Source organism: Schistocerca cancellata, chromosome 5 (assembly GCF_023864275.1).
Source record: "Schistocerca cancellata isolate TAMUIC-IGC-003103 chromosome 5, iqSchCanc2.1, whole genome shotgun sequence".
In the NCBI taxonomy this organism is placed as follows: domain Eukaryota; kingdom Metazoa; phylum Arthropoda; class Insecta; order Orthoptera; family Acrididae; genus Schistocerca; species Schistocerca cancellata.
The window spans coordinates 269,127,860-269,146,078 of NC_064630.1; the positions used below are offsets into that span (position 1 = coordinate 269,127,860).

The window sequence follows — 18,219 nt, forward strand, 5'->3', positions numbered from 1 at the left end:
CGCCTAGAACCGCTCGGCTACCGTGGCCGGCTGGTGATGGAATTTTATGACTGTCACAAAGAATGAAAATTGTAAATACAGTCCAAATCACACTTAACACAGCAACATACTGGAACAATAGTCTTACGTGAAAAAGTTTGCAAAGTCATGAAAGATAAATGTGTGATTTATTCAAGTTACACAATAACATTTCAGTAAAATTAAACAGAATTTAATAAATACGATTGTGTAAGCATGGTCGTTAGACACAATATGCTGCCGGATCATGGTAGACAGCTTTTCTGGGATCTGGTTTTCTGGTGTTTTTATCCCATGGAAGAACGGTAGTCGTTGTAATCTGCGTAATAATCATACCAGACGTACATCGCTGTGTGCCCTATCCCAAATTTCTTCATAGTTTTTTTGAGTGTGCATGTCTTAATTTATGAGCCGCCTACATAACTAGAAACTACACGTCTCCGTCTGACCAGCACCAAATTCGCAGCTCCAGAGTGTCACGCGAACGTCAGAGTAGGTTATGATTACATACAAAACTTAGGAGAAGGTGCGTTTTACGTAGTTCGTAGTCGGTGTTTTGACAAAACAGTCAAATACCACATATAAGTGGAAGTCAAATGGAAATGAGGTAAATGGAATAATGTAAGCAAACTGTCTACTATTTCAAAAGTAGTCGCCAAAATGTTAGTAAATTTATTCCAATGTGAGACAAAACGGCCAATGCCTTCATGGAAAAATATTTGCTGTTGCATACAGAACCGTGATTGTACTCAGGCGTCCATTTCTCCGTCCGAAGCAATATCCGAGGCCACGAATATCTTTCCTCAGGACTCCAAACATAGGAAAATGTCATGGGCAGACGTACGCACTGTACGGAGCATGTGTAAGGGCTTCCCAGCGAAACTTCTGCAGCATACTCGAAACAACCTTGGCAACATGAGGAGCCGTCCATATGTCTCACAGTGGGATAAATTTTTTTACAGTTGTGGCGATTGTTTTTGAAATAGTTTACTTACTTCGTTTAGTCTCTCTCGTTTCGATTGGACTGCTTCTTATGGATTGGATACTCGATGGTAGGACGTGACTGTGGATATTCTTCTAAATTTAGTTGTGAGTAGTTTTCTTCCACATGATTTTTCTCATTTTTGTTTGCCAAGGTGTCACAAATTTGGTCGTTTGTCGCGGTTTACTGAGGGTAATTTCCTTTTGGGCATGACAGAGGACAGTACTGCATATCCTGATTAAAATTTTGGTGTCATAGTTATACTGACTTGCTGGTCGGTGCTTCGAGGTCTCCATGTGATAGTTAAGCGTTAATCATGTCTGGGACTTGATTAACATCGTTTTTACTGTTACAGATACTAAAAAGAGTGTTTCGTTCTTGTTTTACATCGGCGAAATCTCTTGCGATAGGCAAAATGTTTAAAAATGTTAGCTTTGAAAATGAATCAGCACGGAGCCCACCTAAAATTTTCTTGTGACGCTGCCCGACGTTAGAAATATTTGTGACACATGTCTCAATTTGGTCACAATCGAAAGTCTTATTGCACTGAGATTTTAAAAGAGATTTAATGATCTGTGACTGATTTGTTTTAGCTAGTCTGTGTCATGAGACTGTACGGCCAAGTCTCGGGTGCAGTAGGCCAAGAGCCTTACAGAAACTTCTCTTTTGCCATGCGTCGATGGCACATACGTGACAGATACTTTTCATCCATTTACCAATCCTGTAGGTATTCTGAGCTCTTACTGATCTACGCTCACAATAACCTGTATGACCACGATCAAATGTTCAAATGCGTGTGAATTCCTAAGGGACAAACTGCTGAGGTCATCGGTCCCTAGACTTACGCAGTACTTAAACTAACTTACGCTAAGGTCAATACACACACCCATGCCCGAGGGAGGACTCGAACCTCTAGATGGAGGGGCTGCGCAATTCGTGACATGGCGCCTCTAACAGCGTGGCTGACCAAGATCATTCCTTGCTCTATTACTCATTCCGCATATGGTGAAGGTTGTTAAAATTTAAAGAAAGAGTACTTGGCCCTACATTTCACTGCCACAATTGGTCTTAAGATAAGTGTGTTTTATTTATGAGTTGATCAGGAGCTACTGGTGTCTAGAAGAGGTAAAGGGCTAGGCAGGGCTGTAGGGTGAGGCATAGTGACGGAAAAATAACATGGAAGAATAAAATGAAAGATTATCTGCTGGTAGGGGAACTCATGCGTGTAGGTGCTGGAAGCCGGTTTGGTAGTGCAAGGTATGCGGCGTGTGGCGGCCGGAGGTGGCTGGTGAGGAGCAGATGACCGCCGTCTATTTCTGGAGGCTTCCGGCTGCGTCGCGCTGTTTACGTGGGTGGAGAGCTACGGGGCCCTCGCTTGCACCGCCAGGCCGGGACGCTGCGTCCCTGCCACCAAGTCCCTTGTCGTCGTGCAGCTGCGCTGTCCCTGTGTACAGGCTTCTCTCGCACAGTTATGGCTGGCATCTACGTAGGTACTTGCTGAAATCATTCTGCGACAGATTTGCCAGCACAGGAGCGAAGGAGACTAATTTTCCAGGCGCTCGGCTAAAATTCTCCATCAGCAGTAACAGCGCAAGTCAGATTGGCAATGGTTCTCTTTCAGGAGAACACAAAGATGGTAGATATTGAGTTTAGTGATCGCGAAACACAAAATCAGCCAAGACTTGTCGTTACTGTACGTAAACTTCTGGGTTACCTCCGATTTTACTGACTTGCTTGACGCGATCATCTCGCAGGACCTATGTGAGAGAAAGTAGTATACTGTCAACTTCTACTGGAATGCACTCTTTCGCCGGCCGGTGTGGCTGAGCGGTTCTAGGCACTTCAGTCTGGAACCGCGTGACCGCTACGGTCGCAGGTTAGAATCCTGCCTCAGGCATGGATGTGTGTGATCTCCTTAGGTTAGTTAGGTTTAAGTGGTTCTAAGTTCTAGGGGACTGATGACCTCAGAAGTTAAGTCCCATAGTGCTCAAAGCCATTTGAACTTTTGCACTCTTTCGAAATTTCTCGGAATTTCGATAACACATCTCTCCGTGGCGTAGAACGCCTCTCATGTAGCATCTCCATTACAGATTGTTGATCACTACCGTGACGTTATCGCGACGATTAAACGTTCCCGTGTAGAACTGTGTCGGTCGTTCTTGGATTTTTTTTATCTTTTATTAATTGAATCTTGGTTAGTTTACCAGACTGTTAATCAATGCACAAGAATAGGTCAAACAAGTGTTTTGTAGGCCACTGCTGTCATATATGCATTACATTTCCTTTACAATTTTTCTGTGAAGCTTGGCTTGGCATCTGTTTTCCCTACAATTTGTTTTATGTCGTGTTTGCACTTTAGGGGCGGTCTGTATGTTTACTCCTAGGTATTTTACGGTATTAGCTGTTCTCGGCGATTTGTCGCCAAAATGGTAATCGAAGAGTAGGGGTTTCCTTCAGTTATTTCAGCACAGTTTGTTACGTCTATTGAGCGTCAAGGGCAGCTAGCAGTCACTGGAGAATCATCAATGATGGCGTATTTCTTGACTAGAGGAAGGCATCAGATACAGTTCCGTGCTCTCATTTGGTGAATAAAATACGAACTTACCGAACATCGGAATGCATTTGTGACTGAATTCAGTACTTCTCGCGCGCAGAATTCAATTCGTTATTCTTAAAGAAACGAGATAGACAGATGCAGAGATAATTTCAGGAAAGAAGTGGATAGGGCCGCACAACGTACATTAATGATCTAGTGCGTAATGTTGGGGGCTCCGTGAGGCCACTCGCGAAAGAAGTCATTTTTCATATGAGGACCGCACAGACAGGAGCCTGTGGCGCAACTCAGAACGACATGCAGATGATGGACGATTAGTACAGATACTGCCTGTCGACTCCAACTGTAAACAAACACAACATACTGCTACTAAACAGGCGAAGAGTGCCCTGCTGTCCGATTACACTATAAACCAGGGCCGTCCATGGCGTGCCAAACTTCATTCGGCTCGCTGTGCGGGCAGTATGCGAACCAAGGTCCGGCCTGTCTTGGCTTTGCTCGTTCCTTCCCACAAATACTCGATACAGAGTAACTTTTCGTTTAGCATTGCGCTGTGGCGTTTTCTGGTCTGCACAACTCTCATCAGTTCCACAGAATAGCGTTGTTTGCCCTTCGCTACTTGTTGATAGTATGAAGGACGTTCACAAGTCCAGTGGCTGTTTGCACAAAAAGAGGGACACAATCGTCGGAGACGTGTTTGGAGGCATCCCGGTCCAGCGAGGGCAGCAAGGTGGAGGTTCCTTGCTGTTTTGGGGTGGCATTATGGTTCAAATGGCTCTGAGCACTATGGGACTCAACTGCTGAGGTCATTAGTCCCCTAGAACTTAGAGCCAATTAAACCTAACTAACCTAAGGACATCACACACATCCATGCCCCAGGCAGGATTCGAACCTGCGACCGTAGCTGTCTCGCGGTTCGAGACTGCAGCGCCTAGAACCGCACGGCCAATTCGGCCGGCGGTGGCATTATGTTGCGCCGACGTACGCCGCTGGTGGTCATGGAAGGCACCGTAACGACTGTACGATACGTGAATGCCATTCTACGACCGATAGCAGCATATTGGCTAGGCATTCGTCTTCATAGACTACAATTTGCGCCCCATCGTGCACATCTTGTCAATGACTTCCTTCGGGATAACTACATCGCTCGACTAGAGTGGCCAGCATGTTCTCCATACATGACCCCTATTGACCATGCCTGGGATAGATTGAAAAGGGCTGTTTATGGACGACGTGACGCACCAACCACTCTGAGGGATGTACGCTGAATCGCCGTTGAGGAGTGGGACAATCTGGACAACAGTGCCTTCATGAACTTATGGATAGTATGCCACGACGAATACAGACATGCATCAATGAAAGAGGATGTGATATTGGCCATTAGATGTACCGGTGTGTACAGCAGTCTGGACCAACACCTCTGAAGGTCTCGCTGTTTGGTGATACAACATGCAATGTGTGGTTTTCATGAGCAATAAAAAGGGCGGAATGATGTTTATGTGGATCTCTATTCCAATTTTCTGTACAGGTTCCGGAACTCTCGGAATTGAGGTGATGCAAAACTTTTTTGATGTGTTTACATTATGCAGTAGCGTAAGTGACAGGCACTGCAAATTTGCTATGAAACGACGTTATGAAACTTAAAGCTGTGAGGACGGGGCGTGAGTCGTGCTTGGGTAGCTCAGTTGGTAGAGCACTTTCCCGCAAAACGCAAAGGTCCCGAGTTCGAGTCTCGGTCCGGCACACAGTTTTAATCTGCCAGGAAGTTTCATATCATCGCACACTCAGCTGTAGACTGAAAATTTCATTCTAGAAACGACATTATAGCAACATGCAGAAGTAATTTAAAGATTAAGTTGACAATGAAAAAGCAATCATTTACGCCGATCGACAGATAGAATTCACTGTTCTATATATCATAAGTACTTCGTGCTAAATTTACAGTGATGCAGCACGTGAAGAAATTGCTGGTATGAATAATAAAATATGTGAAGTTGCCCACCTTAGTCCATCGTCATTTGCAACAGTTTTCGATGGAATTGAACCAAGAGCGTGGAGGCTTCATATTTTACTGCAAAGTGCTTGATTAAGTGAACGGCCATGCCTGGAAAGATTTTTTGATTTTAAAATCGCAATTGTTGAATTTATGGAGAAAAAAGGAGTGGAGGAACAGAAATTAGAACATCGAGAATTACGAGGATATTTTCGTAAACGTTATGAGGATACAGTCCATCTTAATATCTGTTTTCTAGCTGTTATCGAGACGGTGCGCCGTTTAAGTTGGAACCGCCTCTGTGCATATGCTGATGTAACTAACTGACCCGCAAGATAATTCCCATTTTAATGACAAATCCTTTTGTGTCAAAACAGCTCAAGACGCCAACGTATCTTTCCTCTGGTAGAGGTTCCACGCGAAAGTGCTAAAATATTTCGGTCGGCATGTTTGTGTGACAGAACATTTTTCGGCTATGAAACTAAGTCACGAGTACGTGGCGAACCTGAGCGGGAATATCTTTGAAATTGTCTGCATCTGTCCGTATGCCAACAAGCTGTGCCAGATAAAAATTATATATGTTATGCCCTCAGTGCGCCAAAAATAATTAATTACAACTGAAAATTTATTTTCTTTGTGATCTGTGTTCTTGCGGAATGTGAAATATAAAACGAAGTCGTTTGCAGTGTGACTGCCATTTAAATGTAGCGCATTCGCAGTTTCCCTTTCTTCCCCTCCCTGTGCTTAGACAGTTTACCGTGGCGGTGGGGGAAAGATGCAACGAGGCTGAGCCCAATGGCGCTCGTGCCCAGGCGTAACTCGTGAGCCGAATCCTTGACCACTCCTGCTATAGTCGTTAAATCATTAGAAACAGACACTGCCATAAATGCCTACGAGTAACCCGCCCGCAAGACACAACCTGGGTAGACCACACAAAACAAATTCTAGGAAAAGCAGAGCGGAAGCTGAGTTTCATTGGGAAAATATTAAGGAAATGTAATTCATCCAAGAAAGAAGTGGTTTGAAAACAGTTTCTCAGCCGAATCTTGAGTATTGCTTACACGTAACTTTGGGACCCTTACCAGGTTGCCTTAAGATGGGCAAGTTTCCTCGTGGGATCGTCTGGTTGGTGTGGGAGCGTTACGGAGGAGACGCTCAGCAAACTCCAGAGCGAGAAGCAGCAAGAGAGCCCGTGTGCATTGCGGAGAGGTTTGCGATTCCAGAATGAGATTTTCACTCTGCAGCGGAGTGTGTGCTGATATGAAACTTCCCAGCAGACTAAAACTGTGTGCCGGACCGAGACTTTTGGTTTGGAAGGTAGAAGACGAGGTACTGGCAGAATTGAAGCTGTGAGGACGAGTTGCGAGTCTTGCCTGGGTAGCTCAGTTGGTAGAGCACTTGCCCGGGAAAGGCAAAGGTCCCGAGTTCGAGTCTGGGTGTGGCACAAAGTTTTAATCTGCCAGAAAGTTTCAGGTTTACTTTTGAATTTCCGAGAGAATACTTTCCGGGAAGAGTTGGACAACACGTTATTTCCTCCCACATACGTCTCGCGAAATGACTATGACAAGTAAATCCGACACATGAGAGCTCATACGGAGGTTTACCGACAATATTTCCTCCAGCGCGTCACTGTTGTATGGAGCAGTAGAGCGGGAATCAAATAGACGTACCACAATTACCCGCCGATACTCACTGTAAGATGATTCGCGGAGTACAGACCTAAACGTACAGTATACGTTCATTAACGAAATCTAGAAACTGTGTGCAGGTCATGACAAATAGGCAAAAACGATAACTAAGAAACATTTTCTCCGTATACAGTAAATCACCTTCAGTTTCAGAATTGTATCTGTGCAGTACTTACGAAAAACTTTCCTCGTGGTGAAAGCTATCATTTTTCTCGTTTCTTGTTTCCATCACTTACTTGCCATAAAACATGCTATTGCTCAAATGATATGAGAGGTATGCTTCTCTATCATCTTTCAGCAAATGGAAATAGCTTGGAAGCTTGTGTCTACATGGCCTCGCTCCGTCTGAACGCCTGAGATGGAGGAGCGTGTGCTACGTTTAGTGGCCTAAAATCCTGGAACTAATGTGGGATGATTAGCTACAGGTGAAGGCGTGAAAGGTTTCCTGTTTAGACGACTGCTGCCTTCAAATAATTCGTGACTCCTTAAATCGAAAGCAGTTGCCGTGGCTGGATATCAAGTTGAGCACCTCTTATGAACAACTGACGTCACGTTAAATGTATGCAGATATCAGAAAGTTTGAGTTTCCAGACTCATAATTATTAGACTTTTTCTTGTTTTGATGAGTACACTCTCTTTCAAAGTATTCGTCACCATTTTTGACATGCTTCGTTCTCTCTTCTTATGAATCTTATTCGATGGTTTTTCAGGAAGTATATGAGGTCAAGACGACAGTTTCTCGGCGTATTACTAGAAAGCAGTGTTATAGGTCTCCTTTAAGATGAATGCAGCTTTTACAATTGTTTTATAGTAGGTAGATACCATACCTTAGATGGCGTTGTGTAGGCTATGTAAATACCCAACACCGCTGATGAAACCTCTCCATTATATTCAAAGATTTTACAGCGGCAGTTTCTCTATACTGGGTGTCCCTCTGGAGAGATGTCAGATACCTTGTGTTTCCACAGATATTTGCATTTTTTTAGCTGCAGTTGTCCAGCGCCGACGGAAACCGCCGGTTTATTTCCTGTTGCAAACAATTTTTAAAAAACGGAATTTGACATGCCCAACCGACAGCGCGGTCCCAAATTAGTGTAGTGGACTATCCGTTTCACTGATATGTATTAACTGGGAGAGTAAAACACAGAGAATAACCAGTACTCTAGCACCGTCTGAGCAGTGCTGCTGCCTGCCGGTAGAGGTCAGCGTGGGCCACGGCGATGCTGTCACTACTGGAGTACTTCGTGTTTTACTGGCCCTGTTAATACATACCGTTAAAAATGAATATCGCACTAGACTAATTTGGATCCACTCTATCGAAAGTGCAAGTAAAGTTTGCCTTTAAAAATAACTTTTTCTGTGACGGTAAACAAACCGACGCTTTCCATCCTCGCTTGAAATACGTGATAAGCAGCATGTCTACGACCTAACTTCAGCTACAAAAACGAGATTGCAAATATTTTCCGAAACGCCAGAGAAAACGCACCTGATGGCTTTTAGGGGGAACACCTTGTGTAGTGTATTACGTGGAAATCAGAAGGTGCACAAGTTTTGAACAGTGCGTATGTTCCGACAATCACAGTCAAATCGCTGTTTTCCCGTGGAACCATAATTACACAAAATCAAAAAATGTGAAGCATTGTGAAGGTAATGAACTTTTTTTATTAGGAAGATCTGTTGAAATTTTTAATTTTGTGATATATGGTACACTTATTAATAATATAATCATAAAGGTACAACAGTAAAAAGCTAAATATACTAAGCTTTCACCTGTATGAATTTATTACTTATGTTACTGCACAACACGCTCCAACATAATCAAAAAGGGCCTCTGGTACCAATATCATTTCTATCCCACCTCTGTTCCAGGCCTAATTCAGCGTTTGTAGTGTATCTGATGCGACCACGTGTAGGCAGTTCATGAGTAGAGTAGATACTGAACATGGGTTAAGCATCTACCGGTGTCTGAAAGGAACGGATGTTCTGTTTGTAGAGTGTATGTTTGACTCTTTGTGTGTTTGTGTGTGTGTGTGTGTGTGTGTGTGTGTGTGTGTGTGTGTGTATGTGTATGTAACAAAGATTGGCAGAAGTTCGCGGAAGCAGAAAGGATTTGTGGAGACATGCGCAGCTCGCGGCCTGCGCCGTTGACGCCGCCACGTATTTTTAGCGACGAGAGGGGCCGCGAACAGCGAAGCGGCCACAGCATTCCGGCAAGTGGCGTGGTTTCCTAGCAACCGACAGACAAGCCTCGGTAGCACCAGATCTGGCTGCTGACGCCGCGGGATTTACGCGACTCAAGTGGCCGAACAAAGTCGCTCCACAGTTCCTCCTCAGTGACTGTGGCTCAGCCAACGCAGGAACTTTTTCCATGTTCAGAAGGTGCTCTGCACAAATCGAGGATAAATAATAAAAATAGCGTTAACGCTAAATCTTACGTTACCAATATCATTAAACCTCAGGTACGAACAAGAAGAAAAGGAATTTCAGTTGTAACATAATACTGATTTCAAACGTGGGAAATAATTCCGCCGCTCTGGCACAACATTAACATATTCTCTAGAGTTTAGGTTGGGAGAACATGCGTTGAATCTTTTGCTCCTGAATATAAATGTGCACGAAATGAAGCCCTGTAGTCATATTGTGGGAATAAACCTACACAACGAATTACATTAGCGTCTAGGATGTCAGCTGCAGAGGCCTGATTGTCAGAGGAGGTTACTGCCATTAGACGTAAGGAAATTTGTACGTTCTGAGAACGAAGAAAGAAAAGTCTGAAACTATGTAACAAAAGAAAAACAAAGTGTTTACTATCGACATTGGTGTTCTCTGGGCCTCCTTTCTTTTTATAGCAGTCACTTCGGTTTCACTTCCTTCTTTCCAGTTTAATGTCGAATAGCGACTTTGGAGTCCAAAGTTTTTCTCAGCTTTAAGCGTTTCTTTCCTTATTCTGACTACACAGCATTCAGCCTGAAGCCTCCCTGTGGACTATGTCTGCCTTTTCTTCTCATCGTTCGGAGAAAATGAAAAAGTAAAGACTATGTAGGAATATGATTTGTGATACGAATGTTGTTGGGCTATAGGCCTGTAATGCTCTCAGCAAACATAGACATCTACTGCAGGGACATATAGCGACCGTAGTCGTTAATGTACTGATAAAGCGCAACAGGTCGAGAAGTATTTGAGTAGTTTCGATGAAGAGACGCGAGAATCTTCAGATATTCATTTCCCTGGCGGTAGCACGTTAGCGATTTAAAGCACCGTTCAGCATCGTTGTCAACATGTTTTGTGTCAGTATAGAGTCTAAAAAACGGGAGGTCAAATAAAGATTTATTTCTTTTTGCAATATGTTTTACCACCATATTCCACGTGCAACACGTCTTCAGTGAAATGTTTTGGTTACGTCAATAGTCGTTCCCCAGACGAAAATGGGGTTATTAAACCAACAAAGTTCGAAAATTTCCGCTTCATCACTGCCTTGTCTATCACGATAAGGAACTGTAAGGAAACGTACAACTAGTTATTACTAAATTTTTAAATTGTTTGAAAACTGAGGTTTCGGATAAAGTACTGGTTTCAGACAATAGATTCCGAGGCATGCCTTCTTATTAAATCTGTCATCCTCAAGCCGCCACAAAGTGTTCGTTTCGTGTAGTTAACCTAAAAGTTTTTCATAATCCCGATACTACCGAAGGAAAGAAACATATCTGAATTTCACAGATTTTCGTCTGAAGTCTGTACCTTCGGACCATGAGGCCGGCTGCACTGGGACCGCGCGAGTACTGATTTGTCGGCTGACGGTGGAATTTCACGATGCCGGTTCCACTGTGACCTTTGCCTAAGTGCCTTGGAGAGAAGATAAGAGAAATCAGAGCGGATGAGCATAGACAGTCTATCTCCCTCGCTCTATTTCTGCGTGGAACAGGGAAGGGAACGACCAGCTATGGTACAAGCTACTCTCCGCCATGCACCACATGATGAACTGTGGAGCATGTACGAACACTGCTCTGCAAAACTTAAGGACGAGATGGAAAAAGTAACATAACATATTAACTACTCTGTGGAAAGCGGGAGAATGTTGCCAGATGTCTCCTGGTTGTGGACAGGAAGGTGCAAGTCACACGACTTGATGTCAGCGCAACTGTAGCGCCAAATGAGGATGGCACCACAACATGAGGCAGCTGAAGGAACGGAAAAAAGGCAGTTTATACGTTAATCACCGAGCAGTTGCGGTGCACTGTGGTGGTGTTTCTCATTACGACACGGCCCGGATATACACTACTGACCATTAAAATTGCTACACCACGACGATTACGTGCTACAAACGCGAAATTTAACCGACAGGAAGAAGATGCTGTGATATGCAAATGATTAGCTTTTCTGAGCGTTCACACAAGGTTGGCACCGCTAGCGACATCTGCAACGCGCTGACATGAGGAAAGTTTCCAACCGATTTCTCATACACAAACAGCAATTTACCGGCGTTGCCTGGTAAAACGTTGTTGTGATGTCTCGTTTAACGAAGAGAAATGCGTACCATCACGTTTCCAACTTTGGTAAAGGTCGGATTGTAGCCTATCGCGATTGCGGTTTATCGTACCGCGACATTGCTGCTCGCGTTGGTCGAGATCCAATGACTGTTAGCAGAATATGGAATCGGTGGGTTCAGGAGGGCAATACGGAACGCCGTGCTGGATCCCAACGGCCTCGTATCACTAGCAGTCGAGATGACAGGCATCTTATCCGCATGGCTGTAACGGATCGTGCAGCCACGTTTCGATCCCTGAGTCAATAGATGGGGACGTTTGTAAGACAACAACCATCTGCACGAACAGTTCGACGACATTTTTAGCAGCATGGACTATCAGCCCGGAGACCATGGCTGCGGTTACCCTTGACGCTGCATCAGAGACAGGAGCGCCTGCGATGGTGTACTCGACGACGAACCTGGGTGCACGAATGACAAAACGTCATTTTTTCGGATGAATGCAGGTTCTGTTTACAGTATAATGATGGTCGCATCCGTGTTTGACGACATCGCGGTGAACGCACATTGGAAGCGTGTATTCGTCATCGCCATACTGGCATATCACCTGGCGTGATGGTATGGGGTGCCATTGGTTACACGTCTCGGTCACCTCCTGTTCGTACTGACGGCAGTTTGAACAGTGGACGTTACATTTCAGATGTGTTACGACCCGTGGCTCTACCCTTCATTCGATCCCTGCGCCGGCCGGAGTGGCCGAGCGGTTAAAGGCGCTACAGTCTGGAACCGCACGACCACTACGGTCGCAGGTTCGAATCCTGCCTGGGGCATGGATGTGTGTGATGTCCTTAGGTTAGTTAGGTTTAAGTAGTTCTAAGTTCTAGGGGACTTATGACCACAGCAGTTGAGTCCCATAGTGCTCAGAGCCATTTGAACCATTTTTTTTTTTCGATCCCTGCGAAACCCTACATTTCAGCAGGATAATGCACGACCGCATGTTGCAGGTCCTGTACGGTCCTTTCTGGATACAGAAAATGTTCGACTGCTGCCCTGGGCAGCACATTCTCCAGATTTCTCACCAATTGAAAACGTCTTGTCAATGGTGGCCGAGCAACTGGTTCGTCACAACACGGCAGTCACTACTCTTGATGAACTGTGGTATCGTGTTGAAGTTGCATGGGCAGCTGTACCTGTACACGCCATCCAAGCACTGTTTGGCTCAATGGCCAGGTGGTTGTTCTGGGTACTGATTTCTCAGGATCTATGCACCCAAATTGCATGAAAATGTAATCATATGTCAGCTCTAGCATAATATATTTGTCCAATGAATACCCATTTATCATCTGCATTTCTTCTTGGTGTAGCAATTTTAATGGCCAGTAGTGTAGCATTTTGATGAGTTCACTCTCGAAAGAATCATCGGGAAACAGGAAAGGCAAAGTGTAATGAGTGTAGCCCAGGCGTTTGATTTTGCTGACAGCATTGTTTCATGTGCATAGGGAGCATGCGCAGCGATGTTTCTGCTGTGGATGGACGTCTGCGGTACTTCTGGTACCAAATGTTGCAAACTCTTCGTGTGTGGTATCTCAGTACACCACACTTGAGGTTTGTATCCTGAAGGCCATGTTTACTAGACAATGTTTTTCTTGTTTAGGTCCGGACTACCTCCCTTAACATACATAGGGAAAGCATAGAGTTTCCTGTAGAAGAGGTCCACTACCCGAGGTATCAAAACGACTTTCGCTTATAGCATTCAACTCAGTCACTTTCGGAATAGACCCTTACTTCACACTGATTCGCTTAACCTCCTCCATCATCGCTGAAAGTCTGTAATATCATCAGGAATCGTTTTACGGTAACACGTGCTGTGGTAGTGACTGTAAGTACCTCCGAGCCGCCTCACCGGAGCCCGCGCGGCCGCTGTTGCAGAGAGCAGCCCGGAGCGGCGCGTCAGCCTGGCAGAGGCGCAGCCCGCGGCCGAGTCGGCGTCGGCGTCGGCGCCGGTGTCGGTGGCGCCGCCGCAGCCGCAGCCGCTGGCGGTGTGCCTGCCGCTGCCCGAGCCGGCGCCCGACGACCTGTACAACCTGACGCAGCTGGCCGAGGTCAGCCTCGCCGCCGCCGCGGGACGCCTCTTCTGCTGGACCGACGCCGACGACCGGCCGCACACTGTGGGCCACGGGCTGCCCCCGGCGCCGGCCGACCGCGCCGCCGCCGCCGCCACCGGGGAGCCCTGCGTCCCGGCGCAGCCGACGCCGACCCCGGAGACCGCCGCACAGCCGCACCAGCCTCCCGAGCTCGTGAGTCTGCAGCATCCGCACAGCTATACCGCGTTATGGTACCTATGGGATTCAGAAGACGACTGCCCGAAAACTACAAAACTTACAGAAAAGTGACACCTGCCAATGGACAGAGCATCTCCCAAAGTTCAGTACGCGACACGGCGTAGTTGCAGAGCGGACCACTAGGTAGCAGGCGAATCAGAACAAGTACAACAGCTATCCGGAAAGTAAGTTTCGATTGGCCGCAAAATGGAAAGCACTGTGACAATACGATTAAGCTTTTCACAGATGTGTTGGGCAGTGTCTCTAGTATGCCTGCCGCTCGTGTCACGTCGGTGTTTTCAGTTCTGAGTGTACATAAGGATACCTAGGAAATAGCGTCTCCAGCCAATTGTGAGGGCCTGGCGAGAGATTTTGCCTGATGTCATGCAACCCACATAACACAACTGTCATGCGGTTCCTTCTTCATGACAATTCTCGGACGCATTATGCAGAGGCAATGAAGATATTCCTGCGGCGTTTCTGATGCGAAGTGTTTTATCATTCACAATACAGCCCGTAAGTGGCTGTCCCTGAGTTTCATCTCTGCACACATGAATCGCTGGCTTTAAAGATAACACTCTGGTACAGTCAACGAGCTGTAGACCAGCTTAGAGTATTAGTGGAAAGCACAGGTGGCTGCCACCTATGAGAAGAGTATAGGAAAGTTGGTACAACGCCACGACAGATGTCCACGTCAGAGCGGCAACTGTGTAGAGAAGTAGTTGGAATGTGTAGCTAACTGCTGCAAATAGAAACTTTTTGATTTTCGCTGTGGTTTTCATTTCACGACCGATCGGAACTGACTTCCCGAATAGCCCTCGTAGACAAATCATCGCTCCGTATTGTCGCGTAGATTTCGTTCGTGCTTGTAGATAGGCAACCCCATGAACAGATTTCCGTAGCGCGCTGCTTTCTTTACGCCTTCCCAGGCAGGAACAGTGCAATAAATTTCACGTTCGCATTGATGTCTGCCGCGTAACAAACGATGCCCGTATAGATCATGTGTTTTCTTTCTTTCTTTCCTCGTTCCCCTCGCGTTTATCCAGTCTGCTACCCAGTCCGCTTCTCAGAATTTGGCAACTGTTATTTTATTATTTTAACCCTGTGACTGGATGCCCTTCCTGGCACCACAGTCATCATGCTAACCTAATGGCCCCAATTGCCTGTGAATCGCGTAAACTTTTCTCGTATTTTCTGACGCGATATTAGACGACCACTCCAGCATTTGCTTAAAACTGCGTGGAGAACCGCCTAAAACTACATTCAGGTTCATCAGTGTACCAGCCCACCGGCGTTATCCACTGTACAGATTCGATCCGGGACTGGCCCAGCTCCTCGCCTCACAAGGTAAAGCATTGCTCTGTACGCTATATATACATGTCACGTACTGAGCACCTGTAATCTGAGTTTAAAAGTTGGAAAGGTGGTGCTCCGTTTAACGATGTGCGTACATATTCTGTAGTTTTCGTGCAGTCGCCTTCTGAAAACCCGTAGGTACTTACGAATAACCCTGTGGTATTCATAGGGTTCGTGGTGTGCTTCCTTTACGTCTGCTGCTGGTCAGAACCCACACTGCCGAGACACCTCTCTTATGGCTTGAGATGGCTTGGCTACTCTTTTACGAGCCCCACACGCTGGGCGTTCGTTCTGTAACCACATAATGATCCCACTACCCTCTCTTCTACACACGGACAGCAGGATGATGTGCTAGTCCTTGGCTAACACCCCTTTTACCATTTAGCATTTATAACCTAGATCTCATGCATGTGTGAATGAAACTTTGTTTCAATACGTGATTTGTTGCGTCAGCAGCAGATACCTGTCCAAAAACTAGCTTTCTATAGCTTTCAAGATCTTTATAATACATTTCTACAATAAGGAATTGAAATTTGTCATTTTCTGCAGCTAGCTATTTTTCCAAGTTCGCCACAACCATGAATACCTTTTCTACAATAGTCAAAAAAATTTTTACGCAATTCCAATACCACAAGCAACATTAGTTTGCCGTAATAAAATAGCATCCAAACGACGGATCCAGGTGTTTCATTTATTACGTTTGTAAGGTGTTCATTAGGATTTAAAGTACGTACAGAAGTTGTTCTCTTGGAGCACTGGATGACAGCCGTCACCGATGGCATTAGCTACATTTCGTTAATCGTGTACTGAACAAACTGATAAAACTCATTCTTTCCTTGTGGCCTTCACATTCTTATTATGGTTCTCTGTGAGACACGTAAACAAAGGCAGCTTATATAAGAATACAAATGAAAATTCCAATAGCCTTCTGACTGCTGTGATGAGTTCATTCCATAACCTCACAGAACTTTGTACAAAATATGACAAAAGTATTGATTACCGCCTCGATGCGACTGATGAAATTCTTTATTTAACAACTAGTTTCAGTCTACAGACCATCATAAGTTCCCTGTACACCAAACTGAAATTATAAGTACGCAGCATTACAAGACTAAACTGTCATAAGTCTATTTACAGATGTAAATGTTAACGATTACACTGACGTAATAATATGTCACACACTTAAAAGCATTTACAGCATCATTTAAGTAGAATATAAAATCATTGACGTCAGTTAATAAAACAATAAATTTAGTATCGAAAATAAAATATGACACACACAGTGACATAACCAACTATGAAAAACTCTTGAAACAGAGCACAGTTTGTATATTGACAGTGTAATCTATACTGTGATGTGACAACACTCCATACATACAAAGCGTTTACGTGTTTATGGTGCGATTTGTTCATAACTTGTAACATCACTGTGTGTACCATATTGTTATCTTCAGTGACAAATTCATAGCCTTATTACCTGAGGCCAATGATTCGCCTAATATGGTACTGTGAATCCTTTTAAATGAGGATGAGACGTTTTATTATGTGCGTGTTGTCGTTAACATTTACGTAAGTTAACAGATTTGTGACAGTTTACTCTTCTAATGCAACTTAAGTATCATATCGGTTTGGTTTACAGGAAACTGATGACGGTCTGTCGATTAAAACAGGTTGTTAGACACACAATTTTATCAGCAGCTCGTGGAGGTAATAATGACTTTTTCAAATGCTCACAATATGTGGGACGCCAAGTTAAAAAACACACACATCAAAAAAGTTTTGCATCACCTCGATTCCGAGAGTTCCGGAACTTGTACAGAATATTGGAGCAGAGATCAACAAAAACATCATTTCCGCCCTTTTTATTCTCATGAAAATCCACACACTGCATGTTGTACCACCATACAGAGAGACCTTCAGAGGCGGTGGTCCAGATTGCTGTACACACCAGTACCTCTATAGCACGTCCTCTTGCATTCATGCATGCCTGTATTCGTCGTGGAATACTATTCACATGTTCATCAAGGCACTGTTGGTCCAGATTGACCCACTCCTCAACGGCGATTCGGCGTAGATCCCTCAGAGTAGTTGGTGGGTCACGTCATCCATAAACACCCCTTTCCAATCTATCCCAGGCATGTTCGATAGGGTTCATATCTGGAGAACATGCTGGCCACTCCAATCGAGCAATGTCGTTATCCTGTAGGAAGTCATTCACAAGATGTGCACGATAGGAGCGCGAATTGTCGTCCATGAAGACGAATGCCTCGCCAATATGCTGCCGATATCGTTGCACTGTCGGTCGGAGGATGGCATTCACATATCGTACAGCCACTACGGTGCCTTCCATAACCACCATCGGCCCCACATAATGCCACCCCAAAACAGCCTTCCTGCACTCGCTGGACAGTGTGGCTAAGGCGTTCAGCTTGACCGGGATGCCTCCAAACACTTCTCCGACGATTGTCTGGTTGAACGCATATGCGACACTCATCGGTGAAGAGAACGTGATGCCAATCCTGAGCCTTCCTTTCGGCATGTTGTTGGGCTCATCTGTATCGCGCTGCATGGTGTCGTGGTTACAAAGATGGACCTCGCCATGGACTTCGGGAGTGAAGTTGCGCATCATGCAGCCTATTGCGTACAGTTTGAGTCGCAACACGACGTCCTGTGACTGTACGAAAAGCATTATTCAACATGGTAGCGTTGCTGTCAGGGTTCTTCCGAGCCATAATCCTTAGGTAGCAGTCATCCACTGCAGTAGTAGCCCTTGGGCGGCCTGAACGAGCCATGTCATCGACAGTTCCTGTCTATCTGTATCTCC

General features: G+C 45.2%; 1 protein-coding gene across 1 annotated transcript in view; it reads left to right on the forward strand.

Moving 5' to 3' along the window:
• The window catches only part of LOC126188489 (transcriptional repressor scratch 1-like), a 185,672-nt gene that overhangs the window by 152,007 nt on the left and 15,446 nt on the right, over positions 1-18,219 (forward strand). The window contains exon 4 of the mRNA XM_049930092.1: positions 13,648-14,015. Coding sequence (XP_049786049.1) covers positions 13,648-14,015 — 368 coding nt within the window. The remainder of the gene's footprint in view (positions 1-13,647; positions 14,016-18,219) is intronic.